General features: G+C 35.2%; 2 protein-coding genes across 2 annotated transcripts in view; one reads left to right on the top strand and one right to left on the bottom strand.

The window, feature by feature from the left end:
- The first annotated feature begins 554 nt into the window (after nucleotides 1–554).
- Nucleotides 555–12,284, top strand: LOC106880505 (zinc finger matrin-type protein 2). Its single transcript, XM_014930486.2, has 6 exons — nucleotides 555–644; nucleotides 2,973–3,125; nucleotides 3,856–3,926; nucleotides 6,700–6,773; nucleotides 9,371–9,516; nucleotides 11,569–12,284. The coding sequence occupies exons 1-6, from the start codon at nucleotides 630–632 to the stop codon at nucleotides 11,701–11,703; spliced, it is 594 nt and encodes a 197-aa protein (XP_014785972.1). The 5' UTR covers nucleotides 555–629; the 3' UTR covers nucleotides 11,704–12,284.
- Nucleotides 12,285–20,414: 8,130 nt separating this feature from the next.
- Nucleotides 20,415–22,364, bottom strand: part of LOC106880638 (uncharacterized) — an 18,002-nt gene continuing 16,052 nt past the window's right edge. Inside the window, exon 5 of the mRNA XM_014930679.2 lies at nucleotides 20,415–20,795. Coding sequence (XP_014786165.1) covers nucleotides 20,720–20,795 — 76 coding nt within the window. The 3' untranslated portion in view covers nucleotides 20,415–20,719. The remainder of the gene's footprint in view (nucleotides 20,796–22,364) is intronic.

The raw sequence follows: 22,364 nt of genomic DNA, 5'->3' as shown, positions 1-22,364 counted from the left end.
AAATTTAAATAACTTATTTTTATAACTTTTTAAGACAAAAAAAAAAACAACAAAAAACAATATTGTTTGTATGTGAGTAGGAAACATCCCTCAAAGATTTGTCCTCTCATTGCTTGGATCAAATATTTTTCTGCTTCTACATTAAATAGATTGGACCCTCCTATGTGTATATAAGGTCTCTCTTTAGGGCAAAGATTTGGATGGAGTTGGTAAAATATATACCAATAGTATACCCTTTCAATATCAACCCACCCAAGACTGCTTCCTGTTCCATGATACAAACTTCGCCTTTTTCAAGTGATCTAAATTAAAACTCCCCATCAAACATCCATGTTCATTTAAGTTTGAGACCCCAGATTAATAAGGACAAAATTATTTTAACTAAATACTTCATGAATTTCAAAATTAATTTAAATAAAGCAATGAATTTTAATAGAAACATGATAACAAAAGGATCAAATAGATTCAGTTGATAGTTATAACTAGCCTATATAAATATAGATTTGTATTTAATAAATTAGTGAATGTATTCCTTAAAAACTATTTTAAAATAGGTACAAATCAGCTGAACGTGTCATGCTTGTTTTAGTAGTATACTCGTGTTGAGTGCAATCAAGTCAGAGTCAAAAATGGCTTCCTACGAGGTATTTTGTGCAAACAACTTTATAATTTGTTCTATTTTAAAACATAAAATATTCTTAAACTATATTATTTACATATTTTCATTCACAACTATCCCAAGCTAATTTCGATATTTCTTTCATTATTAAAATCAACACGTTTCATTGGCTCAAATTCTGTCATTTAATCGTAAAATGTGCTTGGATTTTTGTCAACATTGAATTAAATTTTGTATTCAAAAGTATTTTCATAGATACATTAACCGCTTAAATATCGTTGTTTTCATTACAAAAGCTGGCAGCAGTGTACACCCAAGAAATGCTCTTTTTTGTTGTTTTTGTTTTATTTTGTTTGTTTTTTTCTTGAATGTAAAATCGCTTCATTGCTCTACAATAAATAGCCCAAAACTTCGATATTTTTATCTTCAAGGAATTTTAAAATTTTATATTTATTGCACATAGATAATTGCTTTATATTTTATCTAAAGATATAATATTCAGTTTTTATAACTCTCTCTTCGACGAATGTGGAGGCGCAATGGCCCAGTGGTTAGGGCAGCGGACTCGCGGTCGTAGGATGGCGGTTTCGATTCCCAGACCGGGCGTTGTGAGTGTTTACAGAGCTCCGGCAGGGAATGGTGGCGAACCCTGCTTTACTCTTTCACCACAACTTTCTCTCATTTTTTCTTCCTGTTTCAAAGGGCCATCCTTGTCATACTCTGTGTCACGCTGAATTTCCTCGAGAACTACGTTAAGGGTACACATGTCTGTGGAGTGCTCAGCCACTTGCACGTTAATTTCACGAGCAGGCTGTTCCGTTGATCGGATCAACTGGAACCCTCGTCGTCGTAACCGACGGAGTGCCAACCTTTGACGAATGGGTTTTATCCTTACGATTGTAGCTCACTCATCGAATTTCCTCCTGCACCCCCCCCCCACCGTAAATGAAAATAGTTCTTATGTGTATTAATGGTAACTATTTTTCTCAAAAAAGAAGGGTCTCGTACGTTAGATGATAGTCAGTTATCTTTGTATTTATGCTAGTAACGCACAACACGAGACGACGGGATCAAATAACCGAATTTACTGAACCACTCTGTCCCGTTTGAGTGCCTTTAGGAGTGTTTACTCTGTTGCAGATTTATGGTTCCTTCATGACCATGATTTTCCTGCAAATGTCCAAGTTGGGCATCAGTTGTATTAGTATCGATATCCGCAGTTCATAAATACGCATTCAGTCATCCACTTTATCTGTATTTTGGCTAAAGAACAAAATAGCCAAGTGAGTAGTGTACCTGACCTTTTGTTCAGGCGTACTTGACTTCAGATCTATTGAAGGTCTCTGGTCGTTTATTTCATAAGTACACTTAATTTACACTTTCACCTAACATCAGCGAAAGAGGCATATAGGAGTGTCACCTGCAGTAGACTGGCAGTCTATCCAGGAGGAGATTTATTTCCCAGGCACTTAAGGCCAGGTGATCTGAATACTAACTCTTAACTGTCCCTTGGTACTATGGGAAGCATTTATATATTGAGTTATATGAAATGAAGCATGAAGGCACATGGCTCTGGTTAAAGCATCAGGCTTATAGTCATAAGGTTGTGAGTTTGCTTCTTGAACAGCGCTATGTATAGTGTTCTTGAGCAAGACACCTTATTTCATGTTGCTCCAGTTCATTCATCTGTAGAAATTAATCATGATGTCACTGGTGCCAAGCTGTATCAGCATTTGCCTTTACCTTGGACAACATCAGTTGCATGGAGAGAGGAAACTGGTATGCATGGGTGACAGCTAGTCTTCCACAAACAACCTTACCCAGACTTGTTCTTTGGAAGGGAACTTTCTAGATGCAATTCCATGGTCATTTGTGACTGAAGAAGGTCTTTACCCGTTTATGAAATGAAGCATTGATTTTGATTTTACTGTTGATATATCTTGGTTTACACATCAGTCATTTCCTTGATTATTTGCTAATTATGCTAAATAGCTGAGTTCAAATCTGCTGCAGCTCTCTGGTTATTTACAAGCACACTTAATTTACACTTTTACTTCATATAACTTCAGGGGTTTACATACAAAATTTCATAGGAGCATCAGATTTATTTCTCCTCTACCTTTTCCCAGATGATCTTAGTACTAACTCTTGCTGTTCCCTGGCACTGTATAAAATGTTTACATAGGTATTGAATCATATGAAAGGAAGCTTTAATTTATATTTTATCGTTTATGCTTTGTAGCTTACACTTCTGTTATTTCTTTGATTACAATTTCTAATTATCATACATATGAAAGAATACTAATTATTACTTTATTATTATTTTAATTTTTAATATTGCTTCTTTTGCTAGAAATCTGCTGCAGACCATCGCAGAAAGTGGGATCGCGAAGAATATGAGAGACTTGCTAGTGAAAGGCTCAAAGCTGAACAGCTGTGTCAGCTGGACAAAAATCTAAAGGAACCACCAGTAAAACGAGCATTACTGCAACCCCGTGACTACAGGGTATGGATTAATAGAGCTGTAGTATCTTTGTTGTTATTTACATGTCAATATTTATTGCTTTTTCTTATACAAATATTTGTTGTTGCTGAAACCTTGTGCTAATATAAGAAATCAGTATTTATTGTTGTTGGTTGAAATAATAGTGTCATACAATATCATTTCAAATCCCACTAGATTTGACTTCAGCATTCACTACTTCAGGAGTAAAGAAAAATAAGTACTAGTAGCATCAATATTATTGTGGCAATAATGAAGGATTTTTGTAGTGTAAAAAAAATTCTTGATGAATGGAATCCATTCTCAGGTTTTGATTTTTTTTTTATTAAAGACAATTTTCTTACACCATTAGTACACTTCTTCTGAATGTGTTAATGACACTCTCTCCCTCCTTTCCAATATATATTAATGACCTCATGGAGGCAATGACAAATGACTGAGATCTTTGGCAATATACTGTGCTTGAGAAGAAGACCCATCAAGCCAAGTGAAATCATAGTCGTGACAGATACAGGTGTCATGTAACTGGTACCTGTGAAGGGTATTATCCCTCAAGAAACACCATCTACAATGGTTCTTCTGTGAGTTAGGGAAACCATAGAAGCAATAAATCAATCACTTCTGTTCTGCCATTGTCTCATCAATAATGTTCAATTGGAGAACTTTTTTGTTGTTATTTCCTTCTTTACTACTTGGTTATATTTCAATGTGGTGGTTTCTCTCTTCTACATAGGTCGATCTTGAATCAAAGTTGGGTAAATCTATGGTTATAACCAAGACAACGCCAGCATCTCAGCAAGGAGGGTTTGTATTCATTTCTTTCTCTTCCATTGGAGCATAATTTATTTTAAATAATGGTATTAAATATAATTTCTCTCCCTCCCTCTCTTTTTCATTTCCTCAGTTTTTCTTTTCTTTTCTCTCTCTCTTTCTCCCCCTTACTCTCTTCCTCACATTGTCTCTTCTGCTTCACCTCATTCTCCTTCTTCTTTTCCCTTCATTCTCTCTTTCTCTTTCTTGCACTCTCTATCTCTCTTTCTAACATTTTTCTGAATTGTACATCTCATCTGTGAACATTCTCAGATCCGGGCCTCATTATCGTTTTTGGTCCTTTTGGTTAATGGAAACCTTCAATATACACTCACATTCACTTTAGCTCATAGGTGTTATTGTTTTTACTCACAACAGGTGTTATCTCTTTACATTCTGTGTCTGTACCAGCACAGTTGTCTTTCCTATTCACTTCAGTTAACACTTTTCATGCCCAGCCACACTCTCAGTTCACTTATATATCCTTTCTTTCAAATTAACATTATACATTTAGCATTTCATGTACAACACTTAAGTATATTTCATTCGCTAGCCAAGTCTCGCTGTTGGACAATATCAAATGCGCTGCACAACTTATTTTTCCTTAATATTCAACAGCTAGTCTTCACTTCCCACATCTTACTACTGCTGGGATCCCCAACCACCAAGTACTGGGCAAGTACTGAGCCCACACAGAAAGAATAAATTTTAAAATTTTATTTTTATTTTATAGACTATCACAGTCTGCAGGGTGTTTTTGCATTATATATGTATTATATCTATAATACATACCTATGAGTCAGTTCTCTGTGCCATGAGGTACATAAGGCCACAGCACGATCTCTCTGTTTTCTGCCACTCTTCTGGTTTCATTCCAGCTTCTCCACCCTTCTTGTCTCCTTTCCTTGTCAATGGCCCTTTGTCATGTAGTTTTAGAGTACCTTGCTGCTTTTTCCCTCGGGCTTCCATGTTAGTGCCACCATACAGTCACTTTGTTGATTTTGTCTGAGGGCATGTCTAATCCAGTGTCTGTGTTGTAGACAGTGAACCTGATGTCATCTCAGACTCTTCACAGCCACTTGATGTCAAGTATGTAATCCGACTTATCCCCTCCCCTAAAATGGCTGCCCTTGTGGCAAAATGTTGTTGTTGTTGTTATATTGATTATTCCTCTATAAAATTAGAGTGGTCTCCCTTCTCAGTTGACAGCGTCTATACAGTGCTGAACCAGTAGCAGAATTCAACAACTGCTCCTGTGTTTATTCATACAACAGATTAAGTCATCTCCCACTCTGCTTCATACTCTGCCTTCCCTATTTTTCACACACACACATATATACTATCTTTCTGGCTAAATTACTGTGTAATACATACATCATACAGCTATAACTTGTTTAGGAGTAGAACAAAATCTCTAGCGGTAAATTTCTTGTGTTTCTTAGCAACCATTTACATTCTGATTTCAGATCTTCCTAAAAAGTGAGCTTTGTGTTTCATGTTATCAGGCTCAATAAAATAAGCATCATTCAACTACTGAGGTCCATTTTTAGCATCGTTTTAACATCCAATTTTCTGTGCTTGCATGGGTTGGACAGAGTTTGAGGCTGATTTTCTATGGTTGGATGTCCTTCCTGTAGCCAATCCTCACTTGTTTCCAAGCAAGGTCATATTTCCCCATGGCTAGAAGTATTTCACAGAATATTGGAAATTAACGACACTGTTAGTATGAGAGTGACACTCATTTACAATTATCACATGATGTCAAAACAAACATGTACATATTCACACGCTCACATACATACATGCATGCATCACCCTCACCACTTACCTTCTGCTTTCCATGCTGCCCTGGTTCGAATTATCTATTTTGGTATGGTTTCTACAGTTGGATGCCCTTCCTAATGCTAACCACTTCACAGAGTGTACTGGGTGCTTTTACATGGCATTGGCACAGATGCTTCTATGTGGCACTGCCATGGGCACTTTTACATGGTACTGGCATGGATGCTTTTACGAGGTACCAGCATGGGCGCTTTTACATGGCACTGGCACACATATATATATGACTGCCTTCTTTCATTTTCTATCTACCAAACCCAGCCACCCAGTCACAAGTTTTAATCAGCCCAGGGCTATAGTAGAAAACAGTTACTCAAAGTGTCACACAGTAGGACTGAACCCAAAACCATGTGGTTAGGAAGTAAATGTCTTAACTACACAACTATGCCAACATCCATATAAGTGAAATTCACTCTGTTATCCACTCAAACACTTCAATAGATACACTTGTTCATATAATTGTATTACCATTTTTTCTTCCTTGTTTTTTCATAATGGCTTAGTCAGTAGAGAAAGGACAGTGTCCATAGCCTTCTTCACATGTGATAGGTGGAAGAAAGGGTGGTATTTAATTGGATGACAGATTAAGTCTACTGTCCAATCAAGGTGATTGACTGTCTTCTACTCAGGAACAGTCCTGTTGATGAGCTTCCATACAGTTTCCTTCAACCAAGTTCCACTCTCAAATCTTTAGTTGACCTGAGGCTATTACAGAAGACAATTGTTCACTGTGTTGTACTATGGGGTCAGACCTGAAGCCTCATAGTTACAAAGTGAACTTCATTTGCACAGTCCTGTCTGTACTCATACTTTATTATACATGTACTTGGTAATTTTAGCTAAGATCTTAACATTAAACTATGCATTATTGGCTTGATTGCTTAAACTGTTCTTCATGATATAAACTATTGCTTTTCTTTTATTTTAGATATTATTGCAATGTCTGTGATTGTGTTGTCAAAGATTCTATTAACTTCTTGGATCATATTAATGGAAAAAAACGTGAGTATTACTTTAATGTATAATACATTTAGTCACATACCAATTTTTTCATTTACTAGTTTCCTTCTCCTGGCCACAATTTGATGGAGAAAGTAGTGGTTGCTCTGAGAAAGGAAGTATTATAAAGAGAGGTAGATTAGATAGATAAATGTGTAAGTGGGAGATTGACAGAAAGAAAGAGAGAGAGAGAGAGAGAGAGTAGTCAGTGGCAAACATGGAAGAATATTATCTTGTTTGGAAACGAATCAGAGATGGCAAAAGGAAGGGTATCAGGGTATTGAAAATCTGCTTCAATAAACTTTGCCTACCTATTTTTCCATGCTTGCATGAAAAAGTGGACATTAAAATGATGATGATGATGATGATGATGATGATGACTTTCTGAATAGATATTGATATTTTCCAATAATATACAGAATTTGATTCTATTGACCAAGCACTTTTCCTTCAAATATGTGGCTTTACGCTAATATATGAAATTCTTATTAAATGGCTACTGAAAGTGACTAGCTGGCAGAATCGTTAGCACACAGACAAAATACTTAGTGGCATTTCATCTGTCTTCGTGTTCTGATTCGAATGTCACAGAGATTGACTTTGCCTTTCATCCTTTCAGGGTCGATGTTGACTCCATCGACTCCAGTTGAGCACTGGAGTCGATGTAATTGATTATGTCACCTCTCCCAAAATTTCAGGCCTTGTGCTAGGCGAATGACAGCAACAGAAGCTCACAGAATAAAAATGCATTAGTTACGTCCCTTTACATCCAGAGTTTAACCCTTTAACATTTAGATTACTTAGTCACATGTAATGCTTATTTATTCACATTGTTTTGGATTAATTATGCATTATCTTGTAGCTTCAAGATTTCGACGATGTATTTGTTGATTCTTAGAATGACATTGTAGGGTAGGTGTGAAGGACCAAGAAAGGCATAAAACAAATAGAATACTTGGGCTGGATATCATCATCATCATCATCATCGTTTAACGTCCGCTTTCCATGCTAGCATGGGTTGGACGATTTGACTGAGGACTGGTGAAACCGGATGGCAACACCAGGCTCCAATCTAAATTTGGCAGAGTTTCTACAGCTGGATGCCCTTCCTAACGCCAACCACTCAGAGAGTGTAGTAGGTGCTTTTACGTAAATTATTAAAGGGTTAAAATCTTATCACATTTCATCCATACAGTAAAGTAAGTATCAGTCAACTACTGAGATCCAGTTAAGTCAATTTCATCCATTCCCAAAATTTATGGCTTTGACTTCAAATTGCACTGGAGCTAATATTGACCTTTTGATGGCAAAGAAAATAATACCAATCATATGCTGGTATCATTAGAATTGATTGCATTAAGGCAGTGAACTGGCAGAATCGTTAGTGCGTTGGACAAAATGCTTTGTGGCATTTCTTCTGGTTCTCTACATTCTATGTTCAAATTCTGCCAAAGTTGACTTTGCTTTCATCCTTTCAGATTTGATAAAATAAGTACCAGTTTAGCTTTGGAGTTGATGTAATTTGTGGAGGCGCAATGGCCCAATGGTTAGGGCAGCGGACTCGCCGTCGTAGGATCGCTGTTTTGATTCCCAGACCGGGCGTTGTGAGTGTTTATTGAGCGAAAACACCTAAAGTTCCATGAGGCTCCGGCAGGGGATGGTGGTGAACCCTGTTGTACCCTTTCACCACAACTTTCTCTCGCTCTTACTTCCTGTTTCTGTTGTGCCTGTAATTCAAAGGGTCAGCCTTGTCACACTGTGTCACGCTGAATATCCCTGAGAACTACATTAAGGGTACACGTGTCTGTGGAGTGCTCAACCACTTGCACATTAATTTCACGAGCAGGCTGTTCCGTTGATAGGATCAACTGGAACCCTCGATGTTGTAAGCGACGGAGTGCCAACAAATTGACTAGTCCCTTCCCCCTAAAATTGCAGGCCTTGTGCCAAAATTAGAAAACTATAATAGATTGTCCTCTCATCCAAATTTTGATTGGCAAAAAATAAGGCCTTATGTTAGAGGAGCTTTGCATAAAATGCATTTCTATAGTTCATAAGGTTCTAGATTTAGTGAAGCTTCTTTCATCGTTCATCCTTGTCATAGATAGAAATCATTGGTGAAAGTGTATTTGACCAGATGGACTGATTGTTAGTGCACAAGTTTGCCTATATGGTTATGAAGTTTGCTTCCCAACCATGTGGATTCAGGTTCAATCTCACTTTGTGGCACCTTGGGCAAGTGTCTTCTGTTATAGCCTTGGATCAAACAAAGCCTTTTAAGTGAATTTGGTAGACAGCAAGTAAAAGCCTAACATATCTATGTTTATATGTATGTGTGTGTGTGTCTGTATGTGTATGCTTGTCTTGGCATCATGTGATAGTTGTAAACAAGCATCATTGTCATACAAGCAGTGTTGTTTGTTTCTAGCCTTGCATGAAAAATATGTCTGGCCAGGGGAAATACTACATTGTTTAGAAGTAGGTGAGTGTTGGTGATAGGAAGAGCATCTGGCCATAGAACTTTTAAAAGAAGTGGGTGACAGTGACGTGTGTGTGTGTGCGTAACTTGTTTATGATTTTTGTTTGTTTTATACTAATAGATCAAAGGAATTTAGGAATGTCAATGAGAGTTGAACGGTCATCATTGGATCAGGTGAAAAAGAGATTTGAAATGAATAAAAGAAAGCAAGAAGATAAGAAAAAAGAATATGATTTTGAAGAGAGAATGAAAGAATTAAGAGAAGAAGTAAGTATTTTTCTGATGAAGCATTTCACATTTTACTGTAGATAAATTGATATGTATTGGAACAAGCATGGCTGTGTGGTAAGAAATTTGTTTCCCAATTACATGATTTTGGGTTCAGGTCCACTGCAAGGCACCAAGGGCAAGTGTCTTCTACTATTGCATCAGGCCAACCAAAGCCTTGTAAGTGGATACTGAACAAAGCCCATAGTGTGTTTGTGTGTGTGTGTGTATGTGTGTGTTAATCTCCTTGTCTCATCAGCACATGATAGTTGTGCATGTCACTGTCATGGAAGCAGACATGTCATGACAGTGAACATGCCTTCACAGTGGAATGCAAGCAAATAATACCCTCAGTGTGAACAGTGAGGCTATTGTTTTCAGTCAGCAAACACCCAGGAAGATGTAGACAAAATATAAACTCACCCACACAAACATTTTTACACATACATACATATATATGTCCATACCCAAGATGGGCTTCCTTCTTCAGTTTCCCTCTAGCAGATTCACTCACAAAGTATTGACCGACTTGCAGCTATAGAACAGGATAGTAGATACTCTGATATCATGTACATGTAACCATGTATATTGTCTGCATTTATTTATATCATTATACTCTTGAATTAACCATTTTAACACCAATACATCTAAATAATCCATATTAGTATTTAGATTCAAATTAAAACTTTGATTGAAATTTCATATATGATATGTGCATGTGTGTGTATATATATATATATATATACACACACACACAGAGTGCAATAGGTTGCCATTTTATATTTCTAATTTCCCGCATGCACCTTGTTTTTGATTTTGTTGACTATGCAGTATAGTAGGGTCAGTTGGGCACTGTCTGTGAGAGAAACAGCACCATGATGCTGGAAACAACATGCTGTATTGCTTGGCATTAGCATTGGAAGCTCCAATAAAAACATTTCAGAGTGTTTGGGTGTCAATCTGAGGACAGTGCATGCACTGAGAGTGATAAAAATCAAACATCCAGTCAACATTCATGGTGTTTGGAGTGATCACTAGTGATGGTGACGTTATGCCTCCATTCATCTTCCCACATGGCCTCAGACTCAACACAGAGACCTACATCAAGTGCCTGGCAGAGGTAGTGCTGCCCTGGGTCGAGAGGGTGACAACTGGAAGACCCTATGTCTGGCAACAAGACTGCACCATATCACACAAGCAGGATAACCAGTCATGGCTGTCAGACAATTCCGGCGACCACATCACCCCTAACATCTGGCCACCTAGCTCCCCAAACTGCAACCCCTTGATTATAATGTGTGAGGCACAGTTGAGTGAGAGACCAACAAAACTCTTTGTAACACCAAAGATGAACTGAAGACAAGGATTATAGCAGCATTCATCAACTTAACAAGGAGACCAACCAAAACAGTTGCAGGAGATTCCGAAGTCGTTTGGAGGTTGTGGTTGAAGCCAATGTCGATTTTATTGAATAAATTTACTCTTTAGTATTTCAAGATATTTTTATGTAGTTTTGGTAATCTATTAAAATGAGATGTCAGTGTTATTTTCATTTTTATGTAATTTAGATGACAATATATTCATCGCACCCTGTATATATATTTATTTATCATTGTATAAAGTTATAGAGATTTTACTAAGCCTGTCTAAAATTTTGAGTATATTGGAAGTTAATTGAAAGATTTAGTGTATTTTGTTGCATCTGAGGAGAGTCGTTGACATAATGAATGCTAAACACATGCACTGATTCTATTCACTTCTTTTATTATGATTAGTCAATTCATTAACAGCTAGCAAATTAACTAAATCAGTTGTTTGATTAATTGTTTGGGCAATCAATCAGTCAACTAGATTTGGCAGTGTTCTTTTATTACCATTTGCAACGTCATCAATGACATGCTCTCTACTCTAAGTCTGCTTCAGATCTGTCTGTCTATTTGTTAGGTGTATAATCAAGAAAGTGTTAAATTGGAGGTGAAATATCTGCAGTTTATTTATTATTATTTTATTACGTTATAGTGATATATTTGTAATTTTTAATTATCTTTTCAGGAAGAAAAACAAAAAGCATATCGTCGAGAACGTAAAAGAGCTGGCAAAAAGAGAGCTGACGAAGAATATGAACCAGGAGATCCTGACATGGCAGCTGTGATGGGATTTTCAGGATTTGGCACAGGGAAAAAATAACAATTCATTCATTGAATAAAGAGACATTACTTACAGCCTTTTTTTTATTTAAAAAAAAAAGAAAAAGAAAACAAAAATTCACATCAATTCACAACAATTCATCAGTCTTAAAGAAATTAAACTGTAATTGACTCTAGGGCACCTAAACCATCCAGGAGGGGTTGCAGTACATACAGTTGCACAGAATGTGGGAGCAGAGGGGCATCCAAGTGTCCTGCCCAGGATACAGCCTGGCCCTCTTTGGAGTGTAAAGAATTTAGGGCTGAAACACTTGCATGAGTAGGGTCTTCTCTGCAGACTTTCTGCTGTTTAGCTCTCCCAAGGGGTTCTTCCTATCTAATTAGATTTCAGTAAAATTTGCAGTTTCAAAATTTCCAAGTGGTTGTAAATGTAAACATGTTGAACCTCAAATCACTCTTGGTCAAGCTGACTTTATGATCAAAGGCGTTCCAGCTGTGTTCAACCAATCTTTTTAAGGGTATGTTGGATAACATTATCCAATGGGTGCTTAATAACTGGAGATTAGTTTGTATATACTGTGAACAATCATTGTGAAATTTATAAATATTTTTTCAATTCAGGATTTTGAGTTTGGCTTTTTCTCTCTTTTTTTTTTTCTTTCCACTTGACCAAAATTTGGTGTTTGCATTAGAGATGAATGCCAAAGTGAGAACTGCAAACTTTTATAAAAAAATAAGTTTCATGACATATTGGTGTGAGACTGAAAAAGAAATCATGTTCCACTTGAAATATATATACATGTATGTATGTGTGTTTGTGTGTGTGTGTGCATGTATAAATGTATGTATATATATATATGCATATATATATATATATATATATATATATATATATATATACACACACACATATATATATATATATATACATGTTCTTTCATCATATACTGTGATCATTTTTCTCCACAAAACCAACATGAAATATGGAAAACATTAAGATTGGATACAAACCACCATCGATGACTTGTAAGATGATAAAGTTCTTGTACCAGAGAATTATATTATAGCCTTTATCTTCATTTTTCATTTATTATTACAATAACGTTTTTTGTTTTGTTTTTGTTTTTTACAAACAAGAATCATCTTATTATTTCTGTTATTTTTCCATGTTCGGATCTCACCATAAGTTAACTATACTTTTCAATCAGAATTTCCAAATGGTTGCAAACACAAGCATATGTTGTTGTTGTTGTTTTATCCCCGGTCAGCCTTGACTAGTACTTACATCATTGATCCTTTCAAGGGGTCAATAAAATAAGTACTGGTCAAATCTGTGCCCTTCCATAAAATTAAAAATTCCCTTTCACAGTGTATTTATATTATGATGCACAATGGCTATTTCTGTTGCATATAACAGTTTTTTCTTTCACTGGGCAGCTATTCACAGCACCAGTGATTGTTTATTCATTATTTTCCTATAAATCAGTGGCAACTAATTTTGTCTAAGCTTGTGGTTGGCTGTTAATACATACTATTGACAATGCCCATTCAATGCAGAAAAACATCTAACATTCTCATCACCTGTGCTTGGACAATTTTCATCTGCTTCCAATATAAATTGTGTTTTTAAACAATGTATATTGGTGTGTGGCTTAGTGGTTAGGGTATTCAGCTCTTGATTGTAAGATCATGAGTTCAATTTCTGGCAGCACGTTGTGTTGTTGAACAAGGCACTTTATTTCTCATTGCTCCAGTCCACTCAGCTGGCAAAAATGAGTTGTACCTGTAATCCAAAGGACCAGCCTTGTCATATACTGTGTCATGCTGAATCTCCCTGAAAACTAGTTTAACGGTATACATGTCTGTGGAGTGCTCATACACTTGCATGTTAATTTCACAAGCAAGCTGTTCTGTTGATCAAATCAACTGGAACCCTTGTTGTCATCACCAACAGAGTGCCAGTTTATATGAATTCCGCAGTAAATTTGCAATTCACATTAAGTGTAATATACAGATCATTGTGTGTGTTTGTGTCTCCTTTTGTTGGCCCAGGGTTATAGCAGAAGATACTTGCCTAAGGTGCCATGCAGTAGGACTAAACTCAAGACCACATGGTTGGAAACCAAGCTTCTTAACCGCACATATGCACCTATGGATTATAATCAAAATGCTCAGAGCTTATTGACAATTTGATTTTCTGATAAATGTATCCCATAATCCATGTATAAAAATTTCATCTTCAGTCTGGTAGAAAGCATCATATTCAAACTGATTACCGTGGAAAGTTTTCATAATGACACTGCAAGCTAACATAATCACTTGTGAATTATATCATTGTTTTAACATCTACTTCTCTTGGTTTGCATGGGTCAGATGGGTTTATTGAGGCAGATTTTCCTTCCATCACCAATCCCCACCTGTTTCCAAACAAGGCAATATTTTTCTATGGCCAGACATGTTCTAACTGAATATTGAAAATGAATTACACTGCCTGTATGACAGAGACAACCATTTTACTACTAAAATGTGATGTCAATACACACCTGTAAGTGTACACACACACACACACACACACACACACACACACACAGAGCAGGCCTCTTAAAATTTCTATCACATCCACTCACAAGATTTTGGTTGGCCTGGAGCTACAGTAGAAGACATGCCCTAGGTGCCACACAATGGGACTGAAACCATGTGGTTAGGAAGAGAACTTCTTAACTGCACAGCCACATCTATACTATTACTTGTTTATATAGAACTCTAGCTACTCCTAATATCTCTTTCCTGTTAGATGACTTGGACATTGAACATGAACCGCAAACATATTGGTTTCTAGTCTAACAACCAACTGACTTGACCAGCTTTGGTAGTTGTTAAAGCTACTTCTTAATATTAGTCCAAATGACATTTTGTGTAAATAATTTAACAGAATTGTAGAAAGACTTGAACAACAAACTCAATACATGTATATTTGTGATGAGATCGAGATTAAAGATTATGAAACCTTGAAGCAAGTGACTTGTGTAACTAGGTTGCTCAAACGGCAAACCACTTGGTTTCATGTTCAGTCCCACTGCATGGCACTTTGGGGCAAATATCTTCTGCTGTAGCTTCATGCCAAACAATGCCTTGTGAGTAAATTTGGTAAACAGAAACTGTGTGAAAGCCCAACAAACAAACACACACACATATGTATGTGTGTGTGTGTGTATATGTCTGTCTGATCCCACACACCACTTAACAACTGGAGTTGGTTTGTTTATGTCCATTATAACTTAATGGTTTGGCACAAGAGACTAATAGAATAAATACCAGACTTAAAATAAGTACTGGAGTTGATTTGGTCAACTAAAACCCTTCAAAGAGGTACCCTAGCATGTCAGATCACCTATAGATATATTTAATTTTAGACTAAATCTGTAGGGACAAGGATGATGCTACAGTCGTAATTTACCCATCATCATCATTTAAAGTCCATTGTATATGCTAGCATTGATTGGACAGTTTCATAGAGTCAGACCAGCCACAGAACACTGCATCAGGCCCCAATGTCAGCCTTGACTTGTTTTCTACAGCAGGATGTTCTTCCTTTTGTTGCACAAACATTAGTGAGATTGCCAAGTAACTTACAAAACAAAGTAAAGAAAGAAGGAAAAAGCCAACCTCAGCCCCACTCCCAACTGAGAGGGAATGTATTTGAAGGAAGTGACTTTATGCCAGGCGTTGAAGGTTAACGTATGATAGAGGGACAAACACAGGTGTCTTACTTTAGAGGCTACCCCACATTATGTGAGGGTGGGTGAGACTAACTGGAAGGGAGATAAAGATGGTGGTGACAGAGTGCTAGAACATACCCTCAATGTACAAAAAAGCTGAGTATAAGGGAGAATATAGACTGGATCAGGAATGAAGAAAATGGTGGATAATTTCATAAGTGTGTGGGAGGATAGTGACAGGTGGTTAGAAATTGAGCTGGAGGTGGATGTAGTGAGTCATAAAAAAGGTTGAAGGTGTGGTTTTATGATATTAGCAAAAGCAAAAATATATTAGTAGTGAAGAGAATATAGTTGACTAAAACAATACCATTTATCATGTTTGGTACTTACTGTATTGCTAACACGGGGATGAAAAGCAATGTTGCCACTCTACTGGGATTGAACAGAAGAAATGAGGTAGGGGAGTAAGTTTTGTAAGCATTAAGTATAGCAATGTGTTGTTTCTGCAATAATGATTTTTCATATTGACACAAGGGTTTGTTTTTGTTTTTTATCCTAGAGGAAATGTGTCATGAAAATGCATTTGGTACACTGTGAAGTGATTGGTATTAGGAAGGGTATTCAGTCATAGAAGTTATACCAAAGAAGATATCAGTGCGTGACACTGACCACCAATTCATCAGACTCCATCAAATCATCCAACTCATGATAGCATGGAAACTGGATGTGGTATGATGAGGAAATCAGAGGAAGCCATCTTGATGTGCTGTGTTCATTAGTCAGTAGGAAAAAGCTACACAATAGAAGACAATGACTTGGGGAGAAATAGCAAGGACAGGCTTAAGATTGAAGTATGTTGATATAATGATACAAGTAATATATTCAAATATTTCAATCACAATTTAGATTTGCATGGAAAACAAAGTTAATACTTGTTTGAAACCAGTAAATGAATATCCTTTAAGCTGAAGAGAGCAAAAATGACCATCACAATGTCTCCACATAAAATACAAGAGTAAGGGATATAATGAAATATTTTGTGAATTTCACCAGCTTTTTCATAAATTCATAAGATGAAAAAACATATTCACATTATTGTGCTTCCAAGTACTTGGATCAAACTTACAAAATGTCCAAGAGGAAGCAATAGCTTTGAATAATATTTAGTGATTGTTCAGCCCTGATCAAGAACACATATTATCAAATGTGTTCCAGCCTTTCCAGACTACCTTGTCTTTCTGTATATTCCTGGGTATGTCCAATGTAACCTTTTAAGACAGTAGGTGTAATTTGAGGTACATTTGACTGCTATTTCTAGCAGGTTGAGAGACCACATAGAGGCTCCCTCATTGGCTTTATTCTTATAAGACTGATAAAAATGTTTTTATAGTTGTTCCAGATTGCTTTCTTTAAATTATTTCAAACATTCAGCTTATTTTATTTTAGACATCAAGAGTCGGTTTCTAAGCAAGACCATTCTTTCAATGATAAATGACAATTGCAATTAGATTTCTGTTTGACTGAAAGAATATTTATACAAGTCTAATAACTTAATACATGCTTCATTACAACTGACAGGCATAAGTTACTTCTTGTGAATTGACTTTGTGATCTGTCTAGATTTATTGATGTAATATAGTCAATGTTTGGAGGTTTATAGAGAGTGTTACAATTTTCTTCCTGCAGCTGCTTGAAACCTTAATCTATATTGAGTTTCTAAAATTACCAAACAATTTTTTTCTTTATGAGACAATTTCCTTTAATGTTATACAGAAGTAAATTGCTTTTTTTCACAATGATAGGGAGAATAACACCAGTATTCTGAAAATGTTAACATGTGATAGCATTGAATTTCTATGGCCAAGTTTTATCTTCAGATTTCAGCAAGACTTGCCAATGTAAAAGGAAAAACAAAAATGCAAGTATAATATACAGAGTTAATTTAGAGTAAAGTAACTTAGTATTAACATGGAAAACAAATACGGTTTCTAAGGTGGCTTAAATTAAACTAGTCATACAAGTTCTTCACTAATGACCAGGTGTTGCAAACTAATATGAACACCACTTGTTAGTCTAAGTGAACCAGGCCTGTTTTCATTATAAATTGGAAAGTTTACCATACAGTTTGATTTTTCTTTTTTAAACAACTTTCCAGCCTTTTTCAGGTATTCCATTAACCTTCTACTGAATTTTGCACTCAATATTTATTGATGTAACTTGTATTCATAGCTAGTTAGGATAATGAGCCAGACACTTACCACATTGTATAGATTTAAGCAACAAGTTGTTCATAAAATCTGAATGTCTTATAGAGGAAGAGGAGGAGGAGGAGGAGAATGATGATGATTATAGCTTTTGTAATTATCAAGTACAAATGGTTTGGGTTATTTTTCTTTCTTTCACTTTCTCATAATGACATGGCTTTATAGATGTTGATTCTACATGTTTTTGACAAACATTGAAGCAGTTATATATATATATATATATATATATATATATATATATATATATACTGCATGAAATCAAAATTAGATTCTGCTTTGACAATAAACATTTTTGTTTCAGTCATGAATTAAAAGAAAGTCTATACCTTCAATAAACCAATGTGACAAATTTTCAAAATAACACAAAAGGAACATTACTGACATAAACAGCTTGAAAAGCATTTGACATGAAAAACAAATCCAAACTTGCTTTGGTACTTTTAGCTTTTTCCAGATAGAAACATTTGAGACAACTTTAGCTGTGCACTAGTTTATAAAAACAATATAGGCCAAACACACTAATAATTTTAGTTCAAATATCTTAAATTTATTCAGTTGTACTTCCCTAGCTATGTTGTGACAGCTATTCTTTTAGACTTGCTTTACAAAAGATCAATACTGTTATTAGCTTTTACTGTATGCAGCAATTCACAACAAAAGGACAAATGTATAGTCATTGTACTCATGAAAGTAATAAAAGAGGAAAAAGGAAGTTCTTGTCCATTAAGCTCTACTATGTGCACTCTTTAAACACACACAGATTTTATATTCTATCGAGAATTCATAAAGATAAAAATAATGCAAAAGAAATTATAAAAGATATGATCATGTTGGCAGTATATATATATATACACACACAAACTGATAAAGGTTGAGAGACTTCTTGATTATGTGTAACAGATGATAGTGTTGGTGTCATTATAAATGCACTCAATGCCCTTTTTGATGGTCAAACATGAAGGTAAAAAACATGTACATCTGCAAAATAATAGACCAAACACTTCAAGAACGATGATGACAATGAGGATGGTGCGGGTGTAATGTGTGGACAGGCATACTTCAGAACATCCTGAACTCAATATGGATAGCATATGCAGCATCAGTACCGCGTAAGCACAAAAAACATCCCAGAGTGGCTGAAGCATGGAACAAACTACCTGCATCAGTTGTTAGTTGCCAAGACATTGCATCCTTTAAAACCTCCAGGTTTCCTGAAATTCGCCAATGCTACACCTGATATCCCCACCTACATATGCATGCACACATACCATGGCTCATACACTGTTCACATTCCTGACTTTTGTACATAATTCTTTGTCCTATATATGCACGTTTGATGAGTTATAGTGCACCTGAGCATCATACACAATAATTTCATTATTATTATTATTATTTTATATTTTCAGCATACAAAAACAAACAAAAAAATGCTTGAAACATACTAGTGGGGAAAAAGTTGAGAGTTCATTATTATAAATGTGCAGCAATTAGGATTGCAATGCTCTACCTTGCCAGTTTGCCTCACTTGTATGGAAGAGATTAAAATATCTAGTACATATTCACTAAACATTCATTAACTGCTCACTAAGAACTACACTATCTTCTCTAAATAAACTGCTGTAAGTATGAGTTAGTGTGTGAGAATGTGCGTGTATGTAACTAATGTACAGAATTTCATTTATGAATGTAGAGTTGAAGAAAAAACTGGAACACCCATTAATCAACTTAATGTTGAAATATTTATATATTTCTTTAAATATTGTGTTTAATTATAACAGAAAGGCAAAGCATTAAGGACAGAAGAAGATTAACTGAGCTTTTGGTTTTACTTCTATCTATCTTGAGAGTTCTAGACTTGAGATGATGCTTATTTTAGTGTTTTAAGGAATATATGATTGGTTGCCAAACCCAATTCTTACATACTTATTTTCTAATCAGCATCACCATCACAAACACATATAAATGAAGCTTAGTGACTGTTATTTAGGCTAGGTCTTCCGTGATTGAAGAGAAACTGATGAGCAAAAAACACACTGCCTTTCCTTCCAACAATATATCATGGGCTACATTATGTAAAGTGTCCTTTTTATTTAAAGATAAAAGAGTGTAATTAGGGGAGAGATTTAGCTACTATTTCTAGAATGTCAAATGCCCATGTTGGTTTGTAAGTTCAGTTGGTTTTATTAACAGTCCTGTTTTTTCGCATTTCTGATCGAAAACTCATGATGTATTTTAAACCAACACGGATATTTTGCATGTGAGTCGCAACAAATATGATCTGTGAGTAAATTACAGGCCCTAAGTTCATTTATCACATTTTACTATCTGTAACTAATTTCTTCACCCTTGTGTTTTTTCTAAGGTCCTTTAAAATCAAATTTAAAATGACTGAGTATTTCTTTTGGCTCCATCTTTTAAATATTCAAATGAACCCTTTAGCATTCAGATTACTCGGTCAAATGTAATACTTATTTATTCACATTGTTTGGAATGAATCATGCATTATCTCATAGCTTTGAAATTTTGATCATGTGACTGTTTATTTTTAGAATGACATCGTAAGGCAGGCATGAGAGGCCAGATCTGGCTGGTTTGAACATTAAACAATTAAAATATTTGGGCCAGATATGGTTAGTTTAACTGCTAAAGAGTTGAACTATTCAATGTGCAATTGAAACATGTTCTTAATAACCAAGGTGAATTTTAAATAACAACAACACTGAATATTTTTAATTTTTGGAAATGTTTTAAATAGCATGAACTGAACTTTGCACTAAAAATTTTAAACTGAACCTTTATTGAATATAAATGGTTTCTGAAGTCAATCAGAAGAAAAGAAATAGACTTTAAAAATGAATTCTCTCATTCAATATCATGAGAGGTGATATTTGGTGGAGAAAGGTTTATGGAATATTCTAAAAATACATCAACTTTGAGAAAGAAAAGGAATTAACATGAAAATTGATAACAATATTTTTGAAATTTGATTTTTAAAAGAAGGGAAAACTTAAAAGCCAAGCAGGATAACAATAATGAGAATTAAATAAATAATGAAATAATTTACTGTAACAATTTAACAAAATAGTGGTTCATCTTGAAAAATATCAAGTTGAGAAGGATTGTCTTCCATTTTTGCTGCAGTCAAAATCCTAAAGAGAAAACAAAAAAAAATAGGAGTAATAAATTAGTTTGCATACATTAAAGACAGAAGAATTAATGATTAACCCTTTTGTTAACTTCTTTCTGTCAAAATACACTGTCCTTGTTACAGTTAATTTTGAAAATAATAAAAGGATTAATGAAGTAACTTTGTTGTTATTAAGCTGGTGTCAAGAACTTAAATTAACATGAAATTTGGATTGAAGGTTTTATTTAGAATCTTAATTTTAGATCATTTTAAAATGAGAAACATGTATCATAGAACTAGTCGCAGTTTCAGGTAGATTAGCATAAAAAGGTTTAATCTTCTTGAAACAGTGCAATTCAGATTTATGTAACAGGCACTCCTGCAGTGGATGGATGCAATATGAATATTAATGTCCCTCCTCAGCAAGATTTGGTTTCATTATGAGTTAAAGCAGAGACAACATCTTCCTTGGTGCTGGAAATCATTTGAGAGGCAAAGCAAGAGTGTTTTGCGTAGTAGGTAATAATGCATCTATATTCAATGTACTGACTGAGCCAACAGATTGCTTGCTCGCACTTTGTCAACTGCATACATTTACAAATAAGAGAGAGAGAGAGAGTGTGTGTGTGTGTGTGTGTGTGTGTGTAAATTATGTACTAAATTTGTGGGGAAAAAAATTAAAACAAAATCAGGGCTGGGTAGTCAACTGAGGTAAAGTTAGAAATGCTGAAGCATTTATCTGCAATGAGAGAGTGTACATAGGCATGTGGAAAAGCTTAAGTCTAAAAAACTGATCCAAAAGTGTTAACATTGTTTTGTTTTGTTTTTAATTCATTTTATAAAATAACTGATTTGACATGACATATAGTAACCATAATACAAAGATAAAAACATGTATAAAATGCAAATATTCCAGAATATATAAAATATTCAGTTTGCAGCTTCAATAATGAAATCATGGCTGTTCACTGATAAAGCTAACCTTTTCAAACTAATTAAACTAATATAATCCACATATTTACAGGCTTTGTACTAGAATATGGAAAAATATCAAAAAAGCTAATTGTAAATTTACTTTTTGTTTTAGTAATATTTTTGCCACACATTCAACCCCCACCCATCCCCCAAGAAACTAGAGGAAAGAGAAAAACACCATTAAATATAATATTCTAGGTACTTGGAGACTACTTTCTTGTTAGAAATACGGACTGTAACATCAACGTACAAATCTAATTAACAGCAGAAAGGGTTTGAGCAATTTGCTTGAAGTAGAATTCCAATTATCAATATGCCTGAGGCTGTTCTACTCTTTCTCATTGTGCACTGGCAATGAAAATAGACATTTATACCCTGTCATTCATTCTGTCTTTTAATGTTGCATTCTTCCCAGTTACAGACATGTCTGCTATAATTCTGTTAATTTGGTGGTTGATATCTGTAACATTTGGTTATTACATTAAACTTTGTATGAACCAAAGTATAATACTCAAATCTACATAAGTTACTTGCACTTTGTCAACTGCATACATTTGCATATTAGAGAGAGAGAGAGTGTGTGTGTGTGTGTGTGCGCATGTGCCAGTGTGTATAT

This window comes from Octopus bimaculoides, chromosome 13 (assembly GCF_001194135.2).
Source record: "Octopus bimaculoides isolate UCB-OBI-ISO-001 chromosome 13, ASM119413v2, whole genome shotgun sequence".
Taxonomy (NCBI): Eukaryota; Metazoa; Mollusca; class Cephalopoda; order Octopoda; family Octopodidae; genus Octopus; species Octopus bimaculoides.
This window is presented reverse-complemented; position numbering and strand designations above follow the sequence as displayed.

What these genes read in the sequence shown, in the direction of transcription:
- LOC106880505 (XM_014930486.2), top strand. An exon ending in TGCAACCCCGTGACTACAGG is followed by an intron (nt 3,126 to 3,855) that starts GTATGGATTAAT and finishes TCTTCTACATAG; the next exon opens with GTCGATCTTGAATCAAAGTT. An exon ending in TCATATTAATGGAAAAAAAC is followed by an intron (nt 6,774 to 9,370) that starts GTGAGTATTACT and finishes TTATACTAATAG; the next exon opens with ATCAAAGGAATTTAGGAATG.